The 26,908-nt window shown below is 39.6% G+C and overlaps 1 protein-coding gene across 2 annotated transcripts; it reads right to left on the reverse strand.

Moving 5' to 3' along the window:
* Positions 1–1,403: 1,403 nt before the first annotated feature.
* On the reverse strand, positions 1,404–22,738 carry CHFR (checkpoint with forkhead and ring finger domains). 2 transcript variants are annotated; one of them, XM_059863876.1, is made up of 18 exons: positions 22,643–22,738; positions 22,112–22,259; positions 20,201–20,300; positions 15,419–15,528; positions 13,787–13,846; positions 13,421–13,633; positions 12,524–12,739; positions 12,074–12,230; positions 11,692–11,846; positions 11,026–11,188; positions 10,106–10,248; positions 9,488–9,607; positions 9,117–9,200; positions 8,330–8,400; positions 7,628–7,715; positions 7,353–7,460; positions 6,233–6,305; positions 1,404–4,133 (listed from the first exon to the last, which is right to left on the reverse strand). In XM_059863876.1, the coding sequence occupies exons 2-18, from the start codon at positions 22,245–22,247 to the stop codon at positions 4,091–4,093; spliced, it is 2,040 nt and encodes a 679-aa protein (XP_059719859.1). In that variant the 5' UTR covers positions 22,248–22,259; positions 22,643–22,738; the 3' UTR covers positions 1,404–4,090. The 2 variants fall into 2 exon arrangements, with proteins under 2 accessions (XP_059719859.1, XP_059719858.1); XM_059863875.1 differs by lacking the exon at positions 22,643–22,738 and adding an exon at positions 22,486–22,636.
* Between the last annotated feature and the right edge of the window lie 4,170 nt (positions 22,739–26,908).

A 26,908-nucleotide genomic window follows, 5' to 3' on the forward strand; every position in this document is an offset into this window, starting at 1 on the left:
CAGACCATAAAAAATAAGGCTCCTTTCCAGCAGACTTCTAAGGGGCCATAAGAAACCAGATTATCAGAGCATATTTTGGAATAAGCATTCACTTCCCAAATTCCTAACTCCTTTTACTTGAATCAACTTATTTCCCTAAGCTCCTGCTGCAGGCTAAACCATCTGCCCTACACAGTTCTACTGAAGACTAGAAATTGGTACCAAATGCATGTGTTTTGTTTGGTGACTGAGAGAGCTAATGATTAACCTTAGACTGTCAAATACCAAGTTCTTCCTGTTAAATACAATGAAAGCAGTTTCAGAGTTTAAGCAGAAATTATCCTGTAGAGTTTGAGTACCTGAGCCACTCCAAGGGCTCTAGGAGCTGCCAGTGGCCATACATTTGTTCCCCTCAGTACCACCAGCATTTTTCTTTTTTCTTTATGGAGAAAGTGCTTGGAAGAGCTTTGGCTGTGCCAGACCTGATCTCTCAGTACTGCATAAATCCCAAAGCAGCAGCTTCCTCCAACTAAATTAGTTACAAGTCATTTGTGGACATAATGGAGTATAAAACATTTAAATCCACCACTGCAAGTGCAAGGCCTGCCAAATTACCAGTTTTAAAGCCTATCAGCTCATCCTTCTGGTGCACAGAACAACACTGTGCTTTCACTTTTACAATACTTAACCTGAGTTTGAGTTTCACTTAAATTTAGCCTGACAGCTGGTTGAAGAACACAACATAGATTAGCTACAACATTAAAGGGTATCCAGCTTCAAGTATGGGAATGGCAGCAGCACAAAAATCCTGGGATGCTAAACTGCAACTTGAAGCTTAACAACTCTGACATCACTGTCTTCCACCTCAGATACAACAGGGTGCAGGCAAGTCCTCCTATTGACTCAGCAAGGCTCAAGTCCTGTGCAGAAAAAGTTGTACTAACAGCAGTCCTTTGAAACCTTGTAATTTATACAATTGTAATAAAGATGAATACAGTATTACAGTCATTTCATCCAGGCTGCTGTTAAATCAGGTGGTAAAATACTTGTCACTTCAGTGTTTATGGTGTTGCAAGAAACTGAAATAGTACCTGCTTTTTAAAAAGTAGCAAACTTTTGAATTTGTAAGCATCTTGGAGCCCTCTTACTTCTATTTAATAATCTCTTGCTCATACAATTTATTATACATCCTGTAGGGATACTGATGATCCTTTGCAGTATCATCTGACACTTTTAAGGAAGCTTGAGAATGACACAAAAACTCATGTCATTTTCAGTTACTCCAAGTTCAGGGATGGTATTTGCTTGTAAAATCCCAAGATTCAAATAACTAAAAGCTTCACTGAGTATTAGAAAGTTTTGCATACATCCATTTCTGTGGTGACAGTACATGCCACAGAAGAAACACAAACAGACAACTTCAGTAGCTTTTTTTTCTTTTTTTAATTAATAACTTCTTAGTTCAGGAAAAAAAAAATAAACCACAAAAGAGAACTGGAAGAACTACTCTCCACCTTCTTTATAAAAGAATTTTTCTCAAAGAGAGAGACTATATACCTTGTTCACCACTATGTTTCCACATCTATTCTACCACATTTCATGCTCAGCTTCCAAACATCTCTTATAAAGGAGGTGGGGATGTGCTTTAGACAGGTTAAAAATATGCTGCACCTTTAAAGTATTTAAACAATTACACCAAGCATAGTTCATACATTAATCACATTAACTATCACCTGGTTACCATACATTTAAAAAGGTCTAATGTAGAGTATGTAATACCCATGACAGATACTCTTACTTACTTAAGAGCATATAAAGATCAGGATTTATTCACCCTCTCCATCTGCAAGCCAATTTCTGATCTCTTCCTGGTACAATATAAATGACCCAAAAAATCCCTTCATTCCATTGCACTACTGCAACCCTATATGCATAGAAAGGCAGATTAATTACCTGTGACAGGGAAAAGGAAGAGGGGTTTAGAAAAAGAAGTTGAAGAACATCTACTGCACAGGTACTTTAGATGTTAAGCACATGAGTTCTGCTGTTGGGGCTTTTTCCCCCATTTTTTTTTTTCTTATGGTCACACAATACACCCCAACACAAACGTAACTTGAGTAAGTGCAAGTTACTCCTGACCAGCAAAACAACTTCAGCACAAGAGGCTTGAACACCAGCACAGTGACAAGGCTGTGCTGAAAGCCCATCTGGGCTGTGGGAGTGGTGAATGAGAATGTAAAGCACATTTCTGCATATAATGTGCAAAGGCTTGATCTCCACAACTGCACTCAATTTGCTACATGCACAGCCAGAGATGAAATGAGATCAAAACCAGCTGGGAATGGTTGTCCTGAGAAGATACAATAACCATTAAAAAATCTAAACATAAAATACAAATACAGAAGCAACAGAACATTGTTAATACTAAAAGACAGAAACACACTGTTGTTGTTAAAAGAAGTTTCAAGTAATATTCCAGATCCAATTTCAATCCTACTCACAGGAGAAAATGCCCAGAGATTAGGAAGAGAAGTCCACACCAAAGTGTATTTTTAAAAGCATAAGGGCATGGTCAGCAGACCCATCCTTGCGAGAGCTATTTTCAAAAATAAAAAATCTAAACAGAAAGACATCATTCTAATTAGCATTCTTATTAAGATGTGCATTACTGGAAATAGTTGCTTGATTCACTGCAACCAGTAGACACGATGTGCTGCATCATTTGTGCTCCATTATGTCACAAGATACTGTGTGTACACTTTTTAACATCCAAGTATAAATCCTGCTCATAAAATAAGGCATACTTAAAACAACATGGTCTCTACAGAGGTAACTTTGTATGCTTTCTTCTCATTCTGCTTCACTCTTCTAGGTATGATGAGAACAAAATTGGTCCCAGTCGAGGTTTGTCAACATTAGCAAGCAGACTATGAGGATATCAATTTGTAGGGAAGGGGGAAAGTTGGGATTTCTTTGTTTTTAATGACACTTGGGACATCTCCTGAATGAGCTCTGCAGAAGGCATGAAAATAAAATGTACATTTCCTATGTCAGTGACACCAGTGTGCCCCTTTCATGAGCCCTATCATCTCTATCCCTATCTAGAAATGCCTCCATATTGCTACAATTTGTCCAAATTCACTCATTTTCTGCAAGACTGTTCCTTCCAGTAAATCTGCTATATTCTGTTTTAAATTATAGCTTTTTCTACATTTTTACCAGTGTATGTATGCTAGAGAACAGCTGCATTGGAGAGGTACATATTTAGCACATGGTATCAAACCAAAAAAGAAATTTAAAAAATGAACCAGTGTGTCCTACTGGCTGCTCTATGTCAAAAGCACTGTTTGGTCTTCTGATAGAAAACACTACAGAAGTAATATTAGCAGATGTCTGTTCTGCTTCAAGTATTACCCCACCTTTAAATGTGATCTTCAAATTTTTGTGCAATTCTTTTTGTAATTTCACGTGAATAAAAACATCAACATGTCTAAACTAAGAAAGGAAACTGCACTACCTCCACTGTAACACTGCACATATGGCAGAAGCTTTAAGGTGAAACAGCTGTTTATTGGATGGATTTTTTAAAAAGGAATATTAATGTGGTTTCTAGCCCAAATGCAATGGGTAGCAACAAAACATCGGACTACCGCAAAATGCAGTTACAATTATACACTGACAATATCCTCCTTAAATATTAATGGCTCTTGAAATACCCATCAGATACTTTTACAAAACTTCTCTATTTTAAGTCTAACGATTTTTCTTAGTTTCTTCACAAGTAGTGCAAATACACTCCTTATTCTTAGGTCACCCCAAGATATGGCTGGTTTTTGTGAGTGTGATTTGTTTGTGTTCTTCACTGAAGTGACACAGGGACACTGCAGTCATGAGCATGGAATGCAATGCTTGCTGGACTACCTTGGAAAAAAAAAATCTACCTTATTCATGTACAGCTGTAAAATTCTACAAATTAAAAATGTCACATCAGGTTGCCTAATGGAAAAGTTAATGATTCCCTGCTATGGGGAAACTGAGCAGATCCCCAGAAACCTTAAACTGTTCAAGCAGTGTAACAGGCTTTTGTCCCCTTTCTACAGACTACAAATTTTCAGTTCTTGAATCTTGTTTGCTCACAAATGTGATTGAATTTCCTAAAATAAAGAAAAACACAAGAATATTAAAATGTAACAAAGTTCTCACAAGTCAGGCAACAAAAGCATGTCAGCATTTTGCACAGGGTATTTAAATGTTAAACAGTCTAAAGCAGACCATTTACACACTAAAATCTCTTTTTCAGAACCTGTTTAGATCATATTTACTGTCATTTTACACGTAGCAGGATTTTCAACATCTCTCCTGCCTAAGCCTCATTAGTTTTATAATGCACACAGAAAACCTGTTATTAAAAAGCATTCCTCTATACTCCTGCATACTTCAAACCCAGAAGGCAATTAAAACAGGAATCAGTGATTTAATTTTCCCCTGCAAGGTATTAGTAACTTTTAGTAGACAGCACTACACAAGTCATTAAGAACTAGAATTAACTAGGCTAATTTTATATTTCAATATAAACACATTTTCTCAGTGGCTTAGAATCTTCTGGAAAGAAAAAGTTTTTCTCAGCCTGTATTATGTAAGTTTTACTGTCTTCATGGATTAAACAGATAACATAATTTAGTACCAAGCACTTCCTCCCACTTCTCAACAACACTTCACTGTTCACTTCTTGTTTTTCTCTTGCTTGGGCCATGTGGCCCCTCACACACAACTGAAACAGAAGTTGGGGGGCTGAGTGTGTCACTACCTGTGGAGGAAATGGTGCAAAGGAGACCCTGAATTTCCCCCTCAGCTGTATGAGATCAAAGATCAGAATAACCTTGCTCACATAATCTTCCTACTTAGTAGAACAATTTAGCTCAATTAAAAAAATTAAAATATTATCTGGATATAAAGGAGTGGTATGACAGGACTGTTTGCTTTTATGGATTTTAGGAACTAAGAGTAGCAGCCAGTAAAGTTCTAGGAAGGACTAATGCTTGGGAAAAAAAAGAAAGAAGGAAAAAAAAAATAGGAGAAAAAAAACCCCTGAGTCATTTTTATTCTAGATGGAATTACCCACATCATGAACAAAGATGACTGGAGAGTACTTTGATATTGAATTAATGCTAACATTTCAAAACAAAATCTCCTCTGGGAACACAGACTGTCCTATAATGTGAAGTTACAGATAGCAGTGGTACTTCAAATTACATCTGCAACTTAAATCCAAAATTATTTTTGAAAGCTATTTGGTAAAACCCTTGAATTTGTAAGAGACTGCAGATGAATATTTTACAAGTCTGTCTTATGATCTGCTTGCCTGAGCTGCACAGACTGGTTATTTTCAACCCACAGTACCTGAAATATTAAAGGAATTATGCTAAGCGGGTATGTACATTGCAACATTAGAAAGATACTGCAGAATCTTCTATTCATCAAGGCAATTTCTCAAAAAGGGGTAACAGCTCCTCTATCTTAAATTACACTGAAAATTTGGAGAATTATTCATAAGGCAAGAAGGATTTTTCAACCCTCCCTGAAACCAGTTAGTTCTTAGGGAGAAAATTTTTGTTTTGTTTTATGAGTCTTTAATGTTTGTCTTACTACATATGCATCTTTTTATAAGAATAAAACTGCATTGGTCATCAGAGGCCTTGATATTTTTACTCAAGAAGCTTGATTTACTTTGGAAGGACATTTCTTACCAGACACCAGGAGTCCAAGGCTGGTATTAAAACTCCTGACAAGTAGAGGGTTAATCTCTTTTCAGGCTCAGTATTTAATTTTTGAGGCATGCCAGATTCCTTGGGTCAGAGATGTAAGATCTAGGAACTCCTCAGGAACCTGCTGTGGCTTATGTTACATACTTCAAGCTGCTCCTGTTGCTAATTATTCCCACCAATTGATCCTTTCAATGGAAGCTGCACTTCACTAAAAGAATCCTTCCACCCCAGTGGGTGGAAAACCAGACTCCACAAGTGTCAGCCATGGGTTACATGAACTTACAAGTGCTGGCAGTGCCCCTGAGATGCACGGAGGGCTCATTTCAAAGTTGTGTTAGGAACAAAAATAACAAAAAATTCCCCAATGTTCACCCAATCCTGCTTTATGCTGCAAGTTCTGACACTTGAAAGGCTGCATTTAGATGGTTGTTGGCTTGTTTTTTTTAGGGAACACAAAGCAAAACCACCTTCTGAAGTGTACAACTCACATGGCGTGATGTGCTTTGACCTGAGTTCGACAGTTGCGTCCCCAGTAGCAATCAGGACGTGACGTGACAGTCACTACAAGAAGAGCAAATGAAATGTTGCATTTATCACAAAAGTCATTAAAGTGACCCAGATTATTAAGCCACTGCTAATGGTGGTTACTCAACAGAAACAACACATGATTGGCAAGAAATGACTGTAGAACTATATTGTTTCACCTTCCTGGAAACAAAACAAACACTCCATGAAGGACAAAAAATTATTTTAATGTTAATGTAGACTTATGCTGAAAGTATTTGGTTCTCAGTGCTGTCAACTGATGTTTTACCATTTATTTTAATAGAGATAGATGTGATTAGACACTCAGCATTTGCCTAGATGTATTTGCATACCAAAGAAAAATTATTAATTTGGGTAGAGTTTGCTGCTTTCCCCCACCTTCACATATATTACAACTCAGCTGAACTGAAAACCAATGCTAAGGGCAAACCAGGTACCCAATTTTTGCTCATTATGCACAGGAGCACAAGCAGGTTTCTCAACAACTTAAGACTGGGAAGCTGTTGCTAACAGCGAGAACTAAGTAATATTTCAAAGCAAACTGTTGGAACAGCTTCTGTCCCAAACAAATTTAGGTCTGAATGAGGGACAGTCACTTGCATGCCATTTTATACTAAAATTGTAAATGCAAAGATTTAGAATCAGTTTATGAAAGCATTCTTGTTCCCAGTTGAGAGCTGGTAAAATGTTAAATTGTTCAGAAGATGCATCATTTTATGTATTTAAAAGGGAAAATAATTAATTACAGCAATTGGTCCTATATTGCTAATTGGTTTACTATATTCTGATTTTACTGAGTTCCTCTTTTCACTCTGCAGATATACTTAATCTACAGATGAGAAATGATACTGAAAGAAAAGGTTCCATTAGGGAGCCTGAAAATAACTATACAAAAGCTTAGCAGCTGACAAGTAAAGCAAGGAACTAAGACATTAGCCCTGCAACAAGATTTGCAATGGGCTACATGAAAGAACACCAATACAAAGATAAAACTCATGTTAACTCTTTAAATTACTTTTCCCTTCCTTACTGAGGGGAAAAGGAATTTAAACCACTCCCCACCTGGCAATTCAGCAACAGGAATATTCTGCCTGTACTGGTAGGCAAGTTCTCGAAAGCTGCGAAGGCCACAACAGTAGCAAAGCACCGTGTTCCCAGTAATTCTGTAATCTGGGGAGAAAACCAGTTTGTAAAAATGTAAGGCTTAATAAATCAGGTTTAACTAAAGAGCCAGGACTGCACTGGTTCTGTACACAGAACTCCCAACTTCTTGGTAACATTGCTGAGTTATATCCAGACAAGGAGTCATGCACGTGCAAACTGAACACAACACATACCTGACAACATAAAAACTCCTCTTTGAAGAGCTAAGAGACTTTCATTTAACATATTTTTCCATGTCAGACCCCTGGATGCCAGGTAATCCTGAAAAGAGCAATTTAAGTGTTTAATCTAGAAAAATCTCCAATCTTAAAGAGTAAGCAAGCCATTCATTCTCAAATATTTCCAAATCTATCAGTAACTATGTTTTCAGAATGGGTTTATGCTGATGACAAGTAAAAATTAAATACCTGTAACTGAATTAGCATGATACATTTAGACCACCAATAAAACCTTCCACTAAGTATCTTTAATTCAGATCTCCACTTTTGCCAAAAGTTTACAAATAGATTCATCCCAGTCACATTCTTATTCACCTCAAATCCAGATTTCAGCTAGATAACCTAATTTAGGCAACCCTATTATAGTATGGGCAAAATATTTTCCATACAAGTTAGTGTGAAATTTAACTTGTCTGGGACAAAATATTTAACAAGCTTTGCTGTCCTGGCATGTTTTTATTGAATTATTTTTCTCATAAATAGTATTTTGGATGATCATTTGGAGCTCAGTTAATCAGCCTTTTAGAATCAGGTTCTGCAAGTGACACAGTGCTGCCACTGTAACTATTAGGCAGCACATCACTTCCATTAAATCAGTGAGTACATCTTAAACTTTGTACATTTGTTATTATCACACACAGTGATTTTTAAACATACCTTCAGGATATCTGATTCATAGTGGTTGTTATTCAGGACGCCATCTAAACACTTATCACCAAGATTTATTTCTAAACAGAACAATAAGAAGAAAAGTTACTGTTTCTTGCCCAAACCCTGCGGCCCTCACACACTTTCTGAAGGTTCTTCTGTTTCCTGAAATAACATGCACAGGCTCATGTGAGCACCAAGTACCTGTCTGCATTCAACATGTGCTAATGCATGTGATTTGTAACTTCTAGTGGCACAGACAAGATACTGAGATTTTAAAATTTCAGCTTCAGTCCACAAACACTACCAAGCTGCACAAACCACCAGTGCTAATAAAGCATATTTTATTAGCTCCAAACTGCAGCCAAGCCATTCCAACTGTTCTAATTTACTTTTTTAAATGTCAAAAAACTTTGAGTTTCAGAAGTCTGCATGTTTAAGAGGGCAAGATTCTTTTCTTAACCAATACCATCAGATGTTCAGTGCTTTTGCACTGGTTTCTATGATTCTCTTACTAGACTGAAATACACCACGGTTTTTTATATTGGAAAAAATTGTGCTCAGCAAGTGTAGTTTCTAACCCCCATGTTGTATGAAGACACAAAGTTAAATCCTCTCAAAATTAAGACATGTGCCACTTCAATTTTTTGTGTTTGTGATGTGAGGACACAGGCCTTGCTTCTTTTTGCATGACTGTGCTACAAACTAATCTGTCTCTTTAAGTAACAAAGTTCAAGACAGGCAGACATTATTGCAAAGTGAACAGGCTGATAAGCAAAAAATTACTCCACAGTACCACAGAATGGTGCCAAGCAGCCAAAACACGCCATGCGAGTGCAGCCCCAGTACAAGTGACAGAAGGGCTGCAGACAAACTGTGCCTGTTAAATAACAAAGAAAACCCTTGTAAGGACAAAACTCAACAGTTACCATTCTCATAAATCAGCAACAACAGAGCCCTAATAAACTTGTTTTAAAAAAGGTACAACTTTCTCATTTAAAATACATTCTTTAAAGGACTAATAAATTCTTTAAAGGAAGATTCTTGGATTCTGTCACTACAAGCATCCATATAAAGAGGATTCATACAAAAACCAGTCTTCTAAGTAAATTTAAGTTTAATAATAAATAAGGAGAGAGTTCTGTAGAAAATAAAAAGTGTACACACATTGCTGAGGAGCAACATGAGGATTCTGTTCACGCTCTGCTCTACGGTCAGGCATTGGCTGAAAGCAGCAAGTGCATATTACATGACTTCCTTGAGCAGGACACACATATTCCTGAACAGCTGCAGGAGTTAAAAAGGAAAAAAAAAAAAAAAAAGGTTGAACAATTTACACAAGCGCAATTTGGATGAGGAATCTTAGTGAATATTAACAACATAAAAATCTTGAAGTAACAAGGAACCTTTTTACAAAGACTCTATGAAGCAGCATTCAGAAAGAAAAACAGCATTCAGACTTCTGAACTGCACAGGTGTGTAAAATATTTCCATATGTAGAAAAGGTTAAGAACTTTTCAACCATCAGCAACCCATTTTGGACAATCACAGTCAAATGTGGTATTTGCAAAGACATTGGTGTGGACTTGCTCTCACAGTCCTGTGAGAGGGAACTTGCTCAGGTCTAACTTAGTTCATTGTTGTAGCACAGCTCATTGCTTAGCTCAGGGGAGATGGAGATGATACTCAAGGGTCCCTTCCAACCCCAATCATTCTGTGATTCTGCCCTGAGTGTCTGAGTTGCAGTATTTTAGTGCTGCACTGCTGGGGCAACGTGACACTGACCTGCAGGGAAGTTGGCAGAGGTTGATGGAGCATCTCCCAGAGCCTGCATTCCTCCTGCCTCTGTCTCCTGGCCTGTGCCAGGCACAGTTGGAACAGAGTGTCTTCGGTACCCTGGGCACTGTCTGCATACTATATATGGTTGACTGAAAGAACAAAATGAAATTACACCAAACAAATGCAAATACAACTTAGGTCACTATGCTAGACAAGGTTGGTCAGACTCTCAAAGTTTAAATTTAGGATTTCCTCATTCAGTAACAGATGAAAGCTTATGTAACTCAGCACCTAGCTCTGCTGTAGCTGTGACAGATAAAAACTTTGAATTTGTAGTATTCCTCAAGAAGTTTTAAAGAAAAGGTAAAGTAAAAAACGAGCAATGTGACTGAAAGAGAGAGGAACAAAGCTGGAATAGTTATCTACCAAGAATTCTTCTGTAGATATTCAGCAAAAAAATGTTTGCTGTTGAAAATAAAGAGGAGGTATTTTGGTACTTGGAAATTCCTAGAGCATCAGCTGCTCTGGTACCATACACCAAGTGAAAGCAGCCACATAAGAAAGCACAATAATTGCAAACACATTCACAGGATCATGGACTGCTTTATCTCCCAATAAGATCTTAGCCAGAAACTTGTCTTTTTTTATTGCACAATTCAACATAGAACTCTTGGTCACAAACTGAATCTTTCTGGATTTCTAGGAAGTTCCAATTTCTGCTGATTGCTCAAGGTTCAAAAGGATGGCCAGCAAAACTAGCAAGTTAATTACTGTCAAGAGTCAACTTAATCTGCAAATAGATTCTGGCAATGACCATGGAAACACTATCAGGAATAAGAGCGTTTGTGAAACTAGCTCAGTTTGTGGGTCTGCGCATTCAAACACAGGCATATCTAATTCAGCATACAACTTAAAAACAGACATACCTGATATCTGAGGATTCACTATCTACATCAGACAATTCCAGTAAATCTTCAGAACTCCCCTCCTCATCTGAAAAGGATCTCCGCACCTTAGGCTGCAACATGTCTTGGGTAATTTTGTTTCTGGCATCCATGCTCCGAACATCCTCTTCATTGCGGCATTTATCTGGCAGGGGAACCAAATTCCAATTTCAAGAGAAAATGACACCCCACATCACTTATCTGCACTCTGCTTTCTTAATGCAGTTACCACTATTGTGTTTTCATTTCCGTAAGACTTGTTTTTGGATGAGAGAGTTCTAGATCATCTGAGTGAAATTCCCCTCTCTGTTAAGGAGGTCCAGTATCGGGCATCTTGAGTTTTGTTTTCAAGAGGCCATGATCAAAGTTAATGAAATCCACATTCAAGTATGTTTTTCAAAAGTATCCTTCTCATGACTAAGTAACAAATTAAAATGAACCATTCTTAGCACACTTACATTATTAAATCACCTTCCACAGGTTATGATGTCATCTTAAATGCACTTGTTTTCTGACAAGCCATGTCACAGAAAACATCAGGGTAAAAAACCACACAGGTATTTTATAGACAACAGCATGTCCTGACATCAGTTATGCAGCCCATGTGAGAAATCCATTGGATTCTGCCACAGACACTGTTCAACTTGCCTGGATGCTGAATCAGATAAGCTTCAACCAAGTTGTTCAATATGTGATTTTTACAAATACGTTCTACTGGACAACGACAAGTTGGACACAAAGAAGATCTTTCCATCCATCCTGAGTAGCAGGCAGCACAAAAAGTATGCATACAAGGCTGCAAGCTGGAAAACAAAGAAATGGAGTCAAAATACAAATCTTTGGTTTTTTTCAAATACATCCATAACCCTGAAAAAACTATTTAGCATTGATTTGACTACCTGCATAGGGTAGGCAAAGGAAAATCAAGAGGGCTTGTGAAAATGCTGATTATCCTGACCTCCTCAAACAGCTGTCACTGAATGTCTTGCATTATTACCACATGATTAAAGCTTTTGTCACTCTTACATACCTTACACAGTCATGCAGCAGTTCTTGGCAGATAATGCAAGTTAACGTCTCTTCCATCTTATCTGGTTTCACATTTGATGTTTTTGCATCTTCAGAGCCAATTTTAATTATACATTCACTTGGAGCTGCTGGTGAAAGATTTGGACAAGTATCTTCATCTACAAAGACAGAAGGAGATAGTTTTTAAAGCATTTTTTAACTTATTTTTATTCAAGTATTAAAAAAATCCCTGAAAGATCTGCACTGATTCGCTGTTCACTGGCAACAGTCCCAAAAGAGGTTCTTGCTTTACACACTACAGCTTCTGCTACTGAAGATATTATTTTCATGGGACCAGAAATCAAGTAAGTGAGACACAAGAAACAAGCTGAAGGACTGATGACAGCTGTTGTAATTCAGTTTGGAGGGGTGGGGCTGAGGGTTAAGTTGCAGAATACTATAGTATACTAGCCTCCTTTTAGTTTCTTCTTAGCAGGTTCCAAACCTTCCTCCTCCCCTGTTCTTTGAGAATCTGATTCTGCATTTTCTTTGTCAGTGATTTCTGGAGCAACTGCAGAAGTTTCAGCATTCACATCCACCTTTTCGTGCTTGTCGTGCAGTGCTCTTACACACATGGATTCCAAGATGGGGAAAGCAGGCACAGGAGTGACAACGGAGGACTGGGATCCTATAAAACAAAAACAGAAATATGAACATGGCTGCACACAGCTATAGGATGTGTAAAAACAAAAGGTACTCAAAATGATGTGGCACACACATCAATCCAAACATCTGAATAGGAAAAAGTGGAGCAGAAAAGCAAAGCCTGCATAACTTACTAAACACACTCTGAACCAATCTGCTAATTGGAAAACCTGTGGGAAAAACAACCCATTAGTTGTGTAACCTTACTTAAAATCCCCATTCCTATTTGAATTGGGGAGTATTTATTCTTAAGAGTATTATCCACACCAGGTCTTCCTGACAAAGATGCCAGGCCGGGGTTATGCAATACTGATCATACGTAACAGGTTGGGATCACAGCAACGGGACAGCTTTGTTTCCAGGAGCCAATGAGGTCCCAATGAACTGCTGACAAATGCATACAGGAATTCTCACAATTCCTTCACTCATCCATCAGGATTTACCCTGCCTACCCATAAAGTTAAACTGCATATATCTACCTGATATTTTTACTAGAACTTTACAAAGCAAATTCTAGAGATAGGGGTAAGAGATCAATCTGTTTAAATTAAAAACTGGAGCAACAGTTGATGAGTTGGACTCAGTGATCCTGATGGGTCCCCTCCAAACTGAGCATATTCTATGACTGTATGATCAAACTTTAACTACTTGACCCAAGCCTCACCAGATGTAGATGGATTATCCTGCTGAACAGATGCAGACTCAACCGGAGAGGTAGGAGAAGCATTAAAGAGGTTTGATGTAGAAGTAGATGGCTGTGGTTCCTCATAGCAAGACTGAGTAGCTGACAGTGATGAGGTAATTTGGGTCTCATCATTACTTCTTCCTGTACTTGAGGTATCTTTGGTCACATGGCATTGGTTTTCTACATTAACTTCTACAGTTGGAAGGGGGGAAAGGAAAGAAAAATATCTTTGTGACAGTCACCACATCATGGCTTCAAAATTCCAAGGAATCAAACTCTCTCAAGGGGGTTACATTAGTCATGGGAGCTTAGCTCCTTTCCATGGATCTTGAATTACTTCCTTACCTACTGGTTCTTGAGCTGCATCATGTTTTGTGTTTAAGGATTCATAAAGATAAGCAACATCTGAAAGAGATTTTAAAATATTAATCATGGTGTTTAACCAAAAATTCACTTAATCCCACATAAACAACTTCTATTCACAAGTGGCTGCATCCCTAAAGTGTTTGACAATGGAAGAGGCAAATGAGGGGTCACCTCAATAGTACCATGTTAATACTCCTACTTAGAAGGCAATTAGGAGCAGCACAGCAAGATCTTTTCTTCCCAGGAAACCAGGCAGAGCAGCTTTTGTGTGACGTTTAACTTGTGCCAGCCATGGAACCAGACGCTTAATCATTTCTTAAACCTAAAATCTGCTCTGTCAGAACAGACTGTATTTTTACTGATGCTTGAATCAAAGTTCTTCGAAGAAGCTTATTATTTCTGAGCTCACTTCTCAACCTCTTCAATCAATATTATTTCATTTATTTGTGAGATACATGAACTCTCAAAAATACACACTGGGACATGCCATAAGTTTCAGCCAGAAACCAATTTAGAATCTATTAATAAAACCAACTGGATAATATCCTTTTCTTTTCAACCTTACTTGAATTTAATATTGTTCCAAAAATTCCTCTACCTTGCTACCTTTTTGTCATCTCCAGCCACCTACAAGCAAATAAGACTGTCTTAGTTTGCAGCAATCCTTTTTCTGATCAGAAGTTAAAATATTGTCCCCTTCAGTAGGACTTAGAATGGCCAAACAGGCATGCCCTATCTAAATTTTTCTCTGTGTTTAAAGATGGAAAAGCTGAAAAAGCAAATCTGGAGGCTTGGGAATTTAACTACTTATTAACCCAAATGAAAATCAGTGATTCAGTTCATTGCCTGGAAAATTCACCCAAGTGATTCATCTAAGTAGCATCAAGTGCAATCGTGCCAACTCAGAAAGGATTTGTGAGATAAACTCCACAGACAGAAAAATACAGCTTATCACTGCTTCATGTAGCATTTACACCAGACAGCATAAATCTGTCTGTCTGTATATAAATTAACAGCAATTTCATAAAGGAAGGATTTAAAGAATGAGTATGTATCTACATTTTTTAATTTAACAGTTTATATGTTCATTACTGTATGAAAACTGTAAATACAGCATTATTCCAGGTTTACCAATTCTACTTGCACTGTAGGGCTTTCCCCATCTCCCCCCCATTTTGTATCTTCCCTCTTTAAAACAAAAAAAGCCAACCTACACACACAAAAAACCTACACACACAAAACAAAAAGCTTCTGCAGCCTTTCCTGCTGGTGCTAAAAACTGCTTGACTGGGATATATAAAGTATCACTAACTACCCCAGCAATTTGACTTCTAAAAGAAGCACTGGACATGTGATTAGAACCTCATTACTTCCCATTCCGAGCATTAGTTCTACCAAAATTACTTCTAGGCACATTTTAATTTCAGACAGTTGCTCAGATTTGTCTCTGTAAAAACTGGCACACCCATGACCTCTTCTCTAGAGACTTGTTTTTAAACACATTTCTCTTTAAAGCAGAACTACTCAATTTTATTATACTGATATTTCTTTTCCCTCATGACTCAAAAGAAAATGACTAAGCACACCATTTAAAAAGTATTATTCACTTACTGTTCTCTGGCTCATTTTTTCTGTAAACAACATAGATCACATCCCCAGTCTGTAATGGGTATGTCTGCTTCTTAACCACTTTCAGTTTATTAATTACTGTTCCATTAGTACTGTAAAGAGAAAGAAAAGATAACTTAGCATAAATGTTTTCATAATTACATGGGAGAAGGAAGGGAAAACATAAGATACATTTAAAGAAGAAAAGCTATTGGCTGCCCCCTAAAAATGTAAATGGACTAAAAAATATTTCGAAAAAAAGGAAGTCTAGAAACAAAAAATTTCTCCCAAAGACAGAAATGCAGAGCTACTGGAACTTCAAAGCTCATTTGCACTGCTGGTACAGAGATGGCAGCTGACAGACAAAAGACCCCTGATATTTGGTTAATGCCTCCAAATGATTAGATGATTGTTTGTGTACAATAGTCTCTACCCTTTAAGTATAAAACCAAAAGGACAATACGAGTTCTATTCAAAAAGTTCCAGGCTGTGTTTTCCATTTAATACTGCTGGAAACCCCCTGAGATGTTCTGTGACAAAGGAACTTCTCCTGTACAGTCAGGGATGTCATGCAGTGTTAATTTTTTTGCCCCCTCCTCCTTCAAAAAGGAAAAAAACCAAAAATTATGAGGTTACTTGGACTGTTAGCAATTTGAAAGTGAGAAGTTAACAAGGTGAGAAAAGTGGTATGTAATGAAAGATGAATTGGAATGAATTATTTTGATATTGATAAAAATTTCAATACTTGTAGAAGAAATTAAACTAGGGAAAATGAAAATGCAGAGCATTGCTATTAATATCCCCTTAACTATGGGTGATGTATACACAAGCCATTAATGTTTTATAATCAAGTCAAGTTATTTAAGTACTGAATAATTCCAGCTCACTTGCAGTAAGCATCCTTCAGGGCTGCAGCCCTCTCGAGTTTCAGACTTCTGCCACTCAAAATCTCAGCAACTGGTACCAAATATGAATGAACAGAAAATATCTGCTTTTCATCCTCCGCAGAGCAGCTGCAAGAAATAACAGCAAAGCGGTGCTGCCACCTCCTGGAGGCACGGCCCATGCCCAGGGCACCGAGGACTGTGCCTCACTGCAGGGGAGTTATTTGGAAATAAGCACCTTCCCCCCTTCTCTTTTCTAACAGAAAAGTATGAATTAGAAGTCCAAAAGGAAAACCAAGCCCTTTGGAAGCACTACAGCAAGTCGTGATCAAGGTATTAGTTCTTGGTCTTGCTGCTGCAGCTGCTTCCACAGTCTATGTGGTTGAATCTACTAATCCAACATTAATGAGGTGCTACTTTAAACTTTTAAGAAATGAAAAAAAAAAAGTTGGGCCACATTGATGAAACGTCAAGCTTCTCCTAAAAGCAAGAAAACTCCTCAGAGCTTATCCTTTCCCCCTTAGGCATACAGATGTTGACTAGGCTGAAAGACATAAGCACTGAAGAGCCAGCAAAACAGAAGAATCATTAAATGATAGCCAAAGGTTAGCAATTAAGAGGAAAACAGAATTTTAGTCATCTGTTAAAAGCAACACTGATTTTTTACTTCATACTGATGGTAGTGATAACATTTAGAAAGATTATGTTGAAGCAAAAATTTTATCTCTTCAATTGCCAAATAAATAGTTAAGTTTAAGCCAACCTCTGAAACCTGTCAGAGGTCCTTTAACAAAACTACGAAACATCAAATTTGACCTCCTCAGTTTTCCAGAAGGCATCTCCCATCTGCCCCAAGTGTTCTAGACCTTCTTTTATAATAAATCAGCTAAATTCAAGTAACAAGACTTGTCTTTGACTGAATTTTAACTTCTACAGGCAATTCCTAGCCCCAACATTTCACTAAACAAAGGGGGCGAAAAATGTCAAAATAATGTGTTTTATGAAGTAACTCTGTCATGACTGCCAAGTTCCAAGATTATTCTGCAGGACAATAACATAAGGTATTTCTGGGGAAAGGAAAAAGCCCAAAACATCACACATCTAGTAACCACTCAGGTTTGGTTTCACAAAGCAAGATGCAGAAATAGCTATGCAAGATCCTATTCATCAAATTGACCACAGCCAGACAAATCTTTTCAGTTCTGTAGTTACACAGACTTCAGTGAGAGCTGACTAATGAATTATTTGGCACACATGGACCCAAATGAAATGGGAATAAATGGATATCACTTAACACAGAAAGTCATAAGCTTTTCTTCAATGCATTAGTAAATGAAAGCAGTTGTATTTATCTCTCAGCCAACAACCAAAGGGGAAAAATTATTCAGCTATCCCAGATAATTGTATCAGCCTTTCACTTCCAATTCCAGGCTTTATCATGAGGCTTTTAACAGATATGGTGACATTCTAGATTAATGTTGTGGGTAGACACACATGATAAATTATGACATTTATACATTCTTCTGATGTTTCAAATTAAGCTCCCCATCAAATAAGCAGAAAGTACAATGAGAATCCAAAATATGAAGGCCATTCATTAGGACTAGATATTGAATTGATGCCAACTGGCTGTACTATTTTTCAAGTGGAGAAGAAAAACAGTACTATCAGATATAAAATGTCTTGTGAAACTATGTCACAAAATGTTCCAATGTCACTTTTTAAATCAGTGAACGAAAAAAGTCAGGCCTTGACTCAATTCCAATGTGGTTGATGACTCTACAGTTTCATTAATGAACCATAAATTCTGTTTACTTCCCAATCCCATCTGCTGTGCAGAATTGATATGAACAGCTTCACTCAGAACAGAGCTACTTTTGAAGTAGATGAATGATCTATGTCTTGTAAGAAACTTTCATATCCTTCCAAGAAAAATGCCAGTCTAATAATTTCTAATATTTATTTGCATCCATCCAGGAAAAGAATGTAGTTTATGTTAAAGCTTCTGGGTTAACAGTTATCTGATATTAGAGTGCATATAATCCTGAACACACTGTAAACTGAAATGAGTTTGAATTCTATTAAGGTACAGAATCCCTTCTGTACTGTAATTCTCCATTCTATTAATGTTCATAGTTTTGGCTGGAGGGTGAGGAGAATTCAGTAGCAGAAGGGACAGTAGCACCAATTGCAGATCAACCTCTGATTTACCCACAGAAAGGGAGTATCTGCCTCCTGCCATGAGTATCAGCCTTGTCTAAATAGTTTCCTGATCAGAAGCATCACCTACTACTTAGAATCCTAAAACAACAAGAAATTACACTAGTTGCCTTTAAAATTCCTTTATCAAAGTGGAGAATCTTACAACTGCTTTTACTGGGAGAAATCCAACTGCTGCCTCCACTGTGTTAGGTCAGCTTGTACAATTTGTTTTCTTTCAAGCAGTATATAGCAACTACTGCATGGTTTGGAAAATAAAGCAGAAACATATCCCAAAAGAGTTTGAGTCTGAGTATTTTATTTTACTATTTGCTAACTCTTAGCTTTTGTAACTTCCAAACTTGTATTTACTCAATAATTTTGAATGCTCTACACATTTTCTTTCACCTGCAAATTTTGGGTAATTCTTTTGAAGTACATTCAAGAACTCATTATGTTATCAGAAGACAAAAATGTTGGCTGTCTACATATATTTGATTATATTCTTTGGATTAGACACAACAGAGAAACAAAGTCCGCTCAGTTTGACTGTCCCACACTCACTCCCTCCTTCAATGCATTCCTATTCACCAAAAAAATCTGAGTTTGACCACAGCAATGTTTCCAAATTATTTTCCACTTCAGCGAAGTAAAAGCTGACTTTGCAGTATTTTTCTGTGACTCTGAGCATCTGTACTGCCAACTCAAACATTCAAGAACCATCTTCTTTCAGCCTGATTTTTAGGGACTCATCTGCTATTTGGCACAAACACTGGAAGACCCAGAAGAGTTTTCTGCAAGCAGTTATATCAAACCTGTTTGGTTTCTTGATTCAGCAATTGGAGCCACACTTCAACTCACAAGAGGGAGAGCACTTCAGTGATTTACTCTTTGTTAGATACACAGAAGTGTAACAGGCACAAGCAGCTCCCTGGCAAAGCTCCACGGTGCAGCCTTTCTGCTACACTACCTTGTAACAAGCCTCACCTTTTCATGAATATACCACACACAAAATTAACTTTAATTTGGCTTTGCTAGTTTTCAGCTGGCTGCACCTTCTGCCTTGGGAGGGGGGTGGGTAAGGGTAAAAAAAAATTGGCAGGAATGTTTCTGCATCACACACAATTTATTTAGCTTGTTCTGTCACAACATTGGTCTAAACCAATTCTGCCATGGACAGTTGCTCAAGTGAGATTTATAGCTACACTCTGAGACTGCCATGACAGGCAAACATGGTTTGGTTTGTTGTCTGGAACATCCTGAAATTTAGGAAAATACTGGAGAATGACAACTATAAACCTTTCCCAGACATCCCAACGAATCTTTTTTTCCCCAAAAGTTAAGCATTCTATCCCACAGCTTCTGGGAGTATAAACCCTGCAGGAATCTATCCTGGATATCCTGTATCTACCTCTAATTACAGCCTCGAGGAGGAGAGGGAAGACACCCTAATCAGGTTTGCAGATGACAACAAAGCAGGGGCAGAGCTGCCATCAGGGGCACTTTGGCAGGCCAGCAGAACGTGCCCATGATGTACAAAGACAAAGAGGAAAGTTTCACATTCGAGGTTGTGAAGGATATTATGTTCAATCCCTGTTTCAACCCTGAAGGCAATTAAATGTGTTATTATGGAAACTCAGGGTTAGTGTTACCTGCTGAGCTTTTAACAAAAGTCCCTCCAAGAACATTCTGAGAAACCAACCTTGTATCTTCCAATGACACTTGACCAGACTCTTCATCCACTATGATTTTACAGTGATCTCCAGACACCAACTTGTTGCCAGGGAAAGATAAGTCGCAGCCTTAAAAAGAAAGATTTTCCAGCAAGCTTAAAAATACACATTACACAGTCAGATCAGCATTCTACATGGCTATAAATGCAACATAAACTGACTCATGTACATCTGCAATAGTTCAAAACTTCTGCTGTCACACAGCAACACAGCCAGTGTAAGACACATAAATACAAGTGGTGAGATAGCCCCATGTGCTGATATAACCATTTCAAACATGTGAAAATGTTTCAGTTCCTTTTTTCCCCCAATCCCAGCCTTCAAAGCTGGAAATCAAATCACAATTACTCTGTTGTAGAGTGCTACAGAAATATCCACACATATCTGAGGTGCTCAATTTAACTCCTAAAGGCACACATGTCACAGGTTCTTTTTCCACATCACTGTAATGCTGTTTAATTGGATTTAACTTCGATTTTATTCTGGTGTATTGGGGGGAAGCAGTAGGAGCCATTAACTGATAAAAAAAGTAGGTAAAAATTATTATCACTGTTCTTTCTTACAGGTTTTTGTTTGTTTTCAAACAGGAAAGTTCTCCTCATCTCTGTTGACATTGTTATGTTAACAAAGCTGAAGAGAATTATAAATCCAGGACCAAGATTTAGGGATACACAGGAGAAGTGTCATGACGCTGTGACAAAAACATTCCTACCTCTAATTCAAAGGCTTTGAGAAAATCTAGTCTTTTTGCCTCACTTTAACACTGAATATTCAAAGCAACACCCAAGGTTCTCTACTGATCTCTCACAAAGGACTCAAAGCACTAGCTTACACCAAAGTTATAATTAACAACCATGACTCCCCTCCACCTATTCACACTGTGAATGAACTGATCTCAACAACAGATCCAGCAGGAAAGCAGCAAGCACTACCTCATATTGCTTATAAAGTCACAATTTGGTATTCTAGTAACCATCCATTTAACTAATCCATTAGAAAACAGCTATTGAAAGCTGTTTGCAACTGAACAAGAAAGATTTCACCTTTTTTTCTGCCAGACAGCCCTCAAACAGACATCAGCTTGAAGAATTTACCCACAGCTTAATGATAAGCAATCTCAATAGATATCACCAACTGTAAATTTGTAAAACATTTTTCCTACAAGACACCGCCATTCTCAGAGAGCTATAGCATCTGGTGTTTGTTCACAACTATTTACAGGAAGTGACTGATCAGCCAAACAGCTTGAACTGATGAACAGGAAAAAGAAAATTAGCACTGTCAAGGCAGTGTAAAAGAAAGTTAAAACACTTCAGTCCTTGTTTCAAATACAGTGAGCATCAAATTCTTTAAAATAAAGGCAAGTAGTACAAGTCCTAGACTCTGGGAATAAAGCTTTCAAATCGAATCTCAGAGAAACTTTCAGTACTTGTTGGCAGGCTTTATAAGGCCAGAAGAATTAAGGGCTTTTATGTGGGTGTTTTCCTCTCTGTGAAGCCAAAGCATTTTGCATTGCAGTTCCAACTTATTTTAACCACAGAAACGAAACTAGAACGTAAACAAGACTGAAGCACAGAAACTTCTGAATCAACAATGGAGTTTCCTTATTTACAGAAACTGCCACAGACTACCTAAAAAGGCACACTGACTTTAAAACGTGTCACGAGTTACTGATAAAGAGAAGGTCAGCATAAAACTACTTATTCACACAGCTAAGAGGTAAACTGGGAATACGGGGGGCCTAGCAAGCACCTCCAACAGCTGTAAGCACCAAACCCAACTAGTTTCAGTCCAGCTCCCAGCGCTGTAAAGGCCAGGAGGGGGGATGGCTGCTGTCCCCGAACACCGCCCCAGGCCAGCGCAGCGCGTCCCGGTCCCACCTTTCTTCCGCCCAATGGTCCATTCTCTTTTCAGCAGCAGGACGTGCGGCTCTGCCTCATCAGCACCCAGCCGGATCAGCTTCCCCCAGGGCTGCGGCTGCTGCTGGCTCTGCTCGCCTCCTTCCGACTGCTCCATTTGGATTCACATCTGACAAAAACAAACAAAGCGAACCCAAACCCATCACCACACGGCGCCCGGGGCGGCACACCGCTCCCTGGCACCCCCGGAGCCGGGCCCGGCGCGCCGCTGCCCCGCAGCCCCTTCGCCCCCCCGGGGCTCTCCCGGCCCCGCCGCTCCCTTTTGTGCGGCCCGCAAAACCCTCCCTCCCCCTCGGCCCCCCGCAGCCAGCCCACCCCCTTCCCTGCGCCCCCACCCCGCAGGGCCGCTCCCCGCCCGACGGGGACGGAGCCGGGGGAGCAAGCGGGGGCGGCCTCCGTCCGTCCACTGCCTTCCCTGGAGCGGGGCGGGGGCGGCCGGCGAAGCCCGGGGGTGCGGCGGCCCCGCAGCGCGGCCCGTCCCGGGCCCCTCACCCCAGCGCCGCGGCCCGGGCGGCTCCTGTCAACAGACATTGCCCCATCAGCTGATGCGGCCGGGGCGGGCCCGCGCGCCCATTGGCCGGCGTGCCGCGCGGGGCGGGTCTTCCGCCGCCCGCCACAGAGTAGCGCCGCGCCGGCCGGAGCGCCGCCGATTCCGATGAGGCTGCGCTGCGCGCCGCCCGTAGGGAAAAGCGGGGCTGTGGAGGGGCTAAGCCGGCGGTGACGGCCCGGCGGCCATCTTGGGTTTGGGCAGGAACCTTGGGTGTGGGCGGGCCCGCCGGCCGGACAGGCCGCGCGCCGCCATCTTTATTACGGGCAGATCGGTCCCATCGCCGCGATCGTGTGTGCTAGAAGCCGGCTGAGGTCGTTTCAGCGGTCTCATCCACTAAAAAATTGTTATAGTTTAACTCTTGGATGTTGAGCACGCATTGGTTTTCCCGCAGCAGCTAAATAAAAAACACACCCTGATGTTCCAGGGCCAAGCTTTCAAACACAAGCTCGGACTGAGGAAGGATCAGTGTCGAGTGGTGAAGGGGTCACACATGGAGGGGGCACCACCAGTTTTGCTCAGAAGAGTCTTCCAAGTTAACCCTGGGATTATCGGGGACAAGAGCAGGGGACAACGCTTAAGGAACTTTGACTTGTCTCTTTGTTATAACATCGACCACCTCATTACCAGGTCCTCCATTTGGTGGTCCTTTGTGTAAAGCAGTATCACTGCTGTGCATTTGTTGATCTGCTCGTTTATACAGGTTTTGTTCCTTTTAGTGGACAATCCTTTTGTTCCTCTGGACGTTTGCCCAGAGCCCCAGGCACACTGCAGCTGCAGAAGGTCTCCCAAGGGGAGCACAAAAGTGCCACAACGTGGCTTTCTGCACAGCTTCTTCCTTGGAATCAGCCATAGCCTTAGGCTGCTTTTACTGCCTGGGGTTAGGGTTTTGAAAAGCACAGAGCCCAGAGCTCCAGGCACACTGCTGCTGCAAAAGGCCTCCCAAGGGGAACATAGAACTTCCACAACATGGCTTGTTTCATATTTTTCTCCCTCGAACCAGCCTTAGCCCCAGTCTGCTTTTACTGCTTGACTTCTCAGATTTTGGTGTTTTTGCTCTTCTGGGAGCCTTGGGGATCCCCTTGGACACACAAATTTCATAGTAATGCCAGCCTGTGCAGATCTGTTCAGAGCTACTGCTAGAAGAAAAATTTTTCAAATATAGCCATGTTTGGATCTGCACTTTTAACTGATACCTAACCGAGTATTGTTCCAGTGTCCCAATGACATGATCCCCAGGTGAGGGAAAAAATATAATCACAGCAAGTAAAAATTGATGCGTGTACTTAAGAGCTTTGTGTTATTGACCTTAGTTTTTAACTCTTCCCGTAGTAATAATATTATTAAGAAATTGTTCTTTGATACCTGAATGTGTACATCCCTCCAATAGGATTTGTCTGTAAAATACCCTGCTTGCTTTCAACTTTGTCCTCACTGAGGAATGGAGCCTTTTATACGTTTGAAGAGAGGCACATCAATGGAAGTTACAATCACTCAAAAGCATTGTCATGCTTCTTCATTTTTATTACTGCTCACAGTGACTGGTAATTGTTATCTCTGAGTGACAGAGGAAAATACCAGCACATGGGAGATGCAACTAACAACCCAACAACCAAAGCTTTTGTGTAAACTGTAGCATTAGCTAAGAGAAGAAGTTGTTTTGTTATATTGTGGCATTGAGAAGACGAATTTTCCAAATATTCCTGCCAAGAGATCCCTCTGCAATCATACCAAGGAATTACTGCACCTCGGTGATAGCACAAAGCAAGCACACCATTGGTTCAGCTCCTGCAGCTCTCCCATAGTATCCATGTAAAAAGACAGCAAGTGAAACATACAGCTAGCTTAACGAGTCCTGTGTGGATAGGAGACTCAATTAAAATTAAATTATACAACAAATTAGGTTTTAAATGCTGCACTGCTTAGCCAGCCAGACAAATAATAATTAGAGATGTACTGATCTGCTGTGTGCAGTTGACTGCTCTTACTGCTCTCCATGTACACTCACCACACTTCCCTCCCAGCTCAGGGTCGTTTTATACCACATTCCAAATAATCCATCTCTCAACAGCCCCATTTTGTATTTGTCACCCTCCAGAGCTGGGCAGAATGGAGAGGATCTCTTTCTAGAGATCACCTTTCCCATCTGTTCCCTCAGTTAATGTTTCTTTAGCAATACACCTCCCTCTCTTTGTTCCTAGCTTTGTTCAAGCTCATTCTAGATGGAATTAGTTTTCAGGCTCTGAACTGTGTAGGTACACGTATACCAGGAGAAAAAGAAGCTACAAATATTACTTCTTTTTTTCTCTACAAATAGTGATTCACAAGCCAGCAGTTTGAAAATACCCCATCATGGATGGAAGGGTACAAGCTAGATACTCTGATAACTCATATCACCTCTGATACTGGTTCTAGCAAAAGAAATTTAGGACATCCTTACAAAGTACAGCATAAAAAGGAGTTCAGTTGAAAAGGACCTGAAGGCAGCTACTCAAATCCTACTGTAAATGTTCAAATGCATTTGTATTGCATTAATGTTTGAAGCTCTCTATCACCTTGTAGATAACATTCAGAAAGACTGGTGCTATTTCATTTTCTCCTCAATTTTTTTTTCACCTCTGGAGAAAGCAATATCAAATTCTTAATATCAGATCTGGAAAAAGTAACTTAGAAAACATATTTCATGATTAAACTAATAACTATGTGTTCTGCATGGAAAATAAAGTATTTAAAATCATCCTAAGCCAGCAAGAGTAATGCTATCCCACAGCCATCTTCAGCTATGTTTTCTGACCACTGGCTGCTTGTCTGTAGGTAAGGAAAAAACTATTTTGTAGTGCAAAAGAAAACATACCAAGGACATGCTTTTACTCAAGCATTTTCCCAAATACTGATAGCCCAGTCCTGCAGATAATCTATGTTCTGCTATATTGTAAATGAGAATACACTATTAACAGGAAGGGTTTTCCAAGTCAGGCAGCCAGCCCCAGATTTCTTCCTTATTATGTGGTAGAGAAAGGGAGGCAGCCAGAGACGTCACATGAAAAGGAAAGAAGAAAAGTCTCACTTATGCTTTTCATCCAGATATCCATTACTGACCACTGCTAGTGTTTGGGACACTTTCAGAGTGGGGAAAACCAGCATGGAATTATCCATGAATTACAAAGTTAAGCAGCAATGAGTCTAAGTACCTCCAAAGGATGGACTCCCTGGGAAATTAAGAGGACCTTCCAGGAAAGCAAACAAAACCAACACACCAAAATCACACACAGCTAATGAAGGAAGCAGGATGCAGTGCAGTTGCCAGGGAGAAGATACTCTCAGCAGGGACCACAGGTGAGTTTTGTTGCTGGGGAAGAAGGAGCAATGAGGAGAGGCTGGTCTGTGCTCAACTGGCAAACAGAGATCAAAAATAATGCAACTCTTGTTCACACTTCCACAGTGAGCTTCACTGGATACAGCACTGATCAATAACACTCCCAGTTGTCTTTGAAACCACTTTGTAAATGCAGCCAGGTATTTCCCAAAGAGAGCTAATAATAATAATTTAAAAGAAACCTTATTGACACTTAGAAATTGCTAACAGCTATTTTATTACATTCAAATGGAATTTTAAAGCTGCATTTGGCATTATTTACTCCCTTCTTCTCCCCAGGCTGGTGTGGGAAAGCAGTTCAAATTCTTGCCTTTGGCACTATTTAATTTCCAAACATCAAACTCTATAGGTAGCTTGCAGGCCCCAGCAGATGGTTTCTTCTGTCTAATAAAGAAAGCAATTCCACTTGATTGGAAAATTGAACTATTCCTAATAGCCTTAGGATTTCCAAGACATGGGTTTGGCTTTTTCTGCAGATCCAGGCTCAGCCCTACAGTAAAGTCTTCCCCCATCTTACCTAGCAGGAGCCCACCCTAGCCACAAGAATATGGACATACACTTACTTTTCTTGGACCAGACTCACACAGACCTTTTTAATGGTTCTTCTTGTCATTTATAGGTGACAGTCCAAGTTTTCTTCTTGATCACGTAATTCATGAAGTTTGAGAAGTCCTCCAACACTACATCAGTAAATCGTAGATTGACATGTTTAGTGTAAGGAAGAAAAAAATTGCACGTGTTATCTCAGGATGAGAAACTGCCTACAGAAAAATTACATTAGTATTTCTGCAAAGAATCCATAGAAAATTGGGAAAAATTACAGTCTGGTTGCAGA

This window comes from Haemorhous mexicanus, chromosome 19 (genome assembly GCF_027477595.1).
Source record: "Haemorhous mexicanus isolate bHaeMex1 chromosome 19, bHaeMex1.pri, whole genome shotgun sequence".
Taxonomy (NCBI): domain Eukaryota; kingdom Metazoa; phylum Chordata; class Aves; order Passeriformes; family Fringillidae; genus Haemorhous; species Haemorhous mexicanus.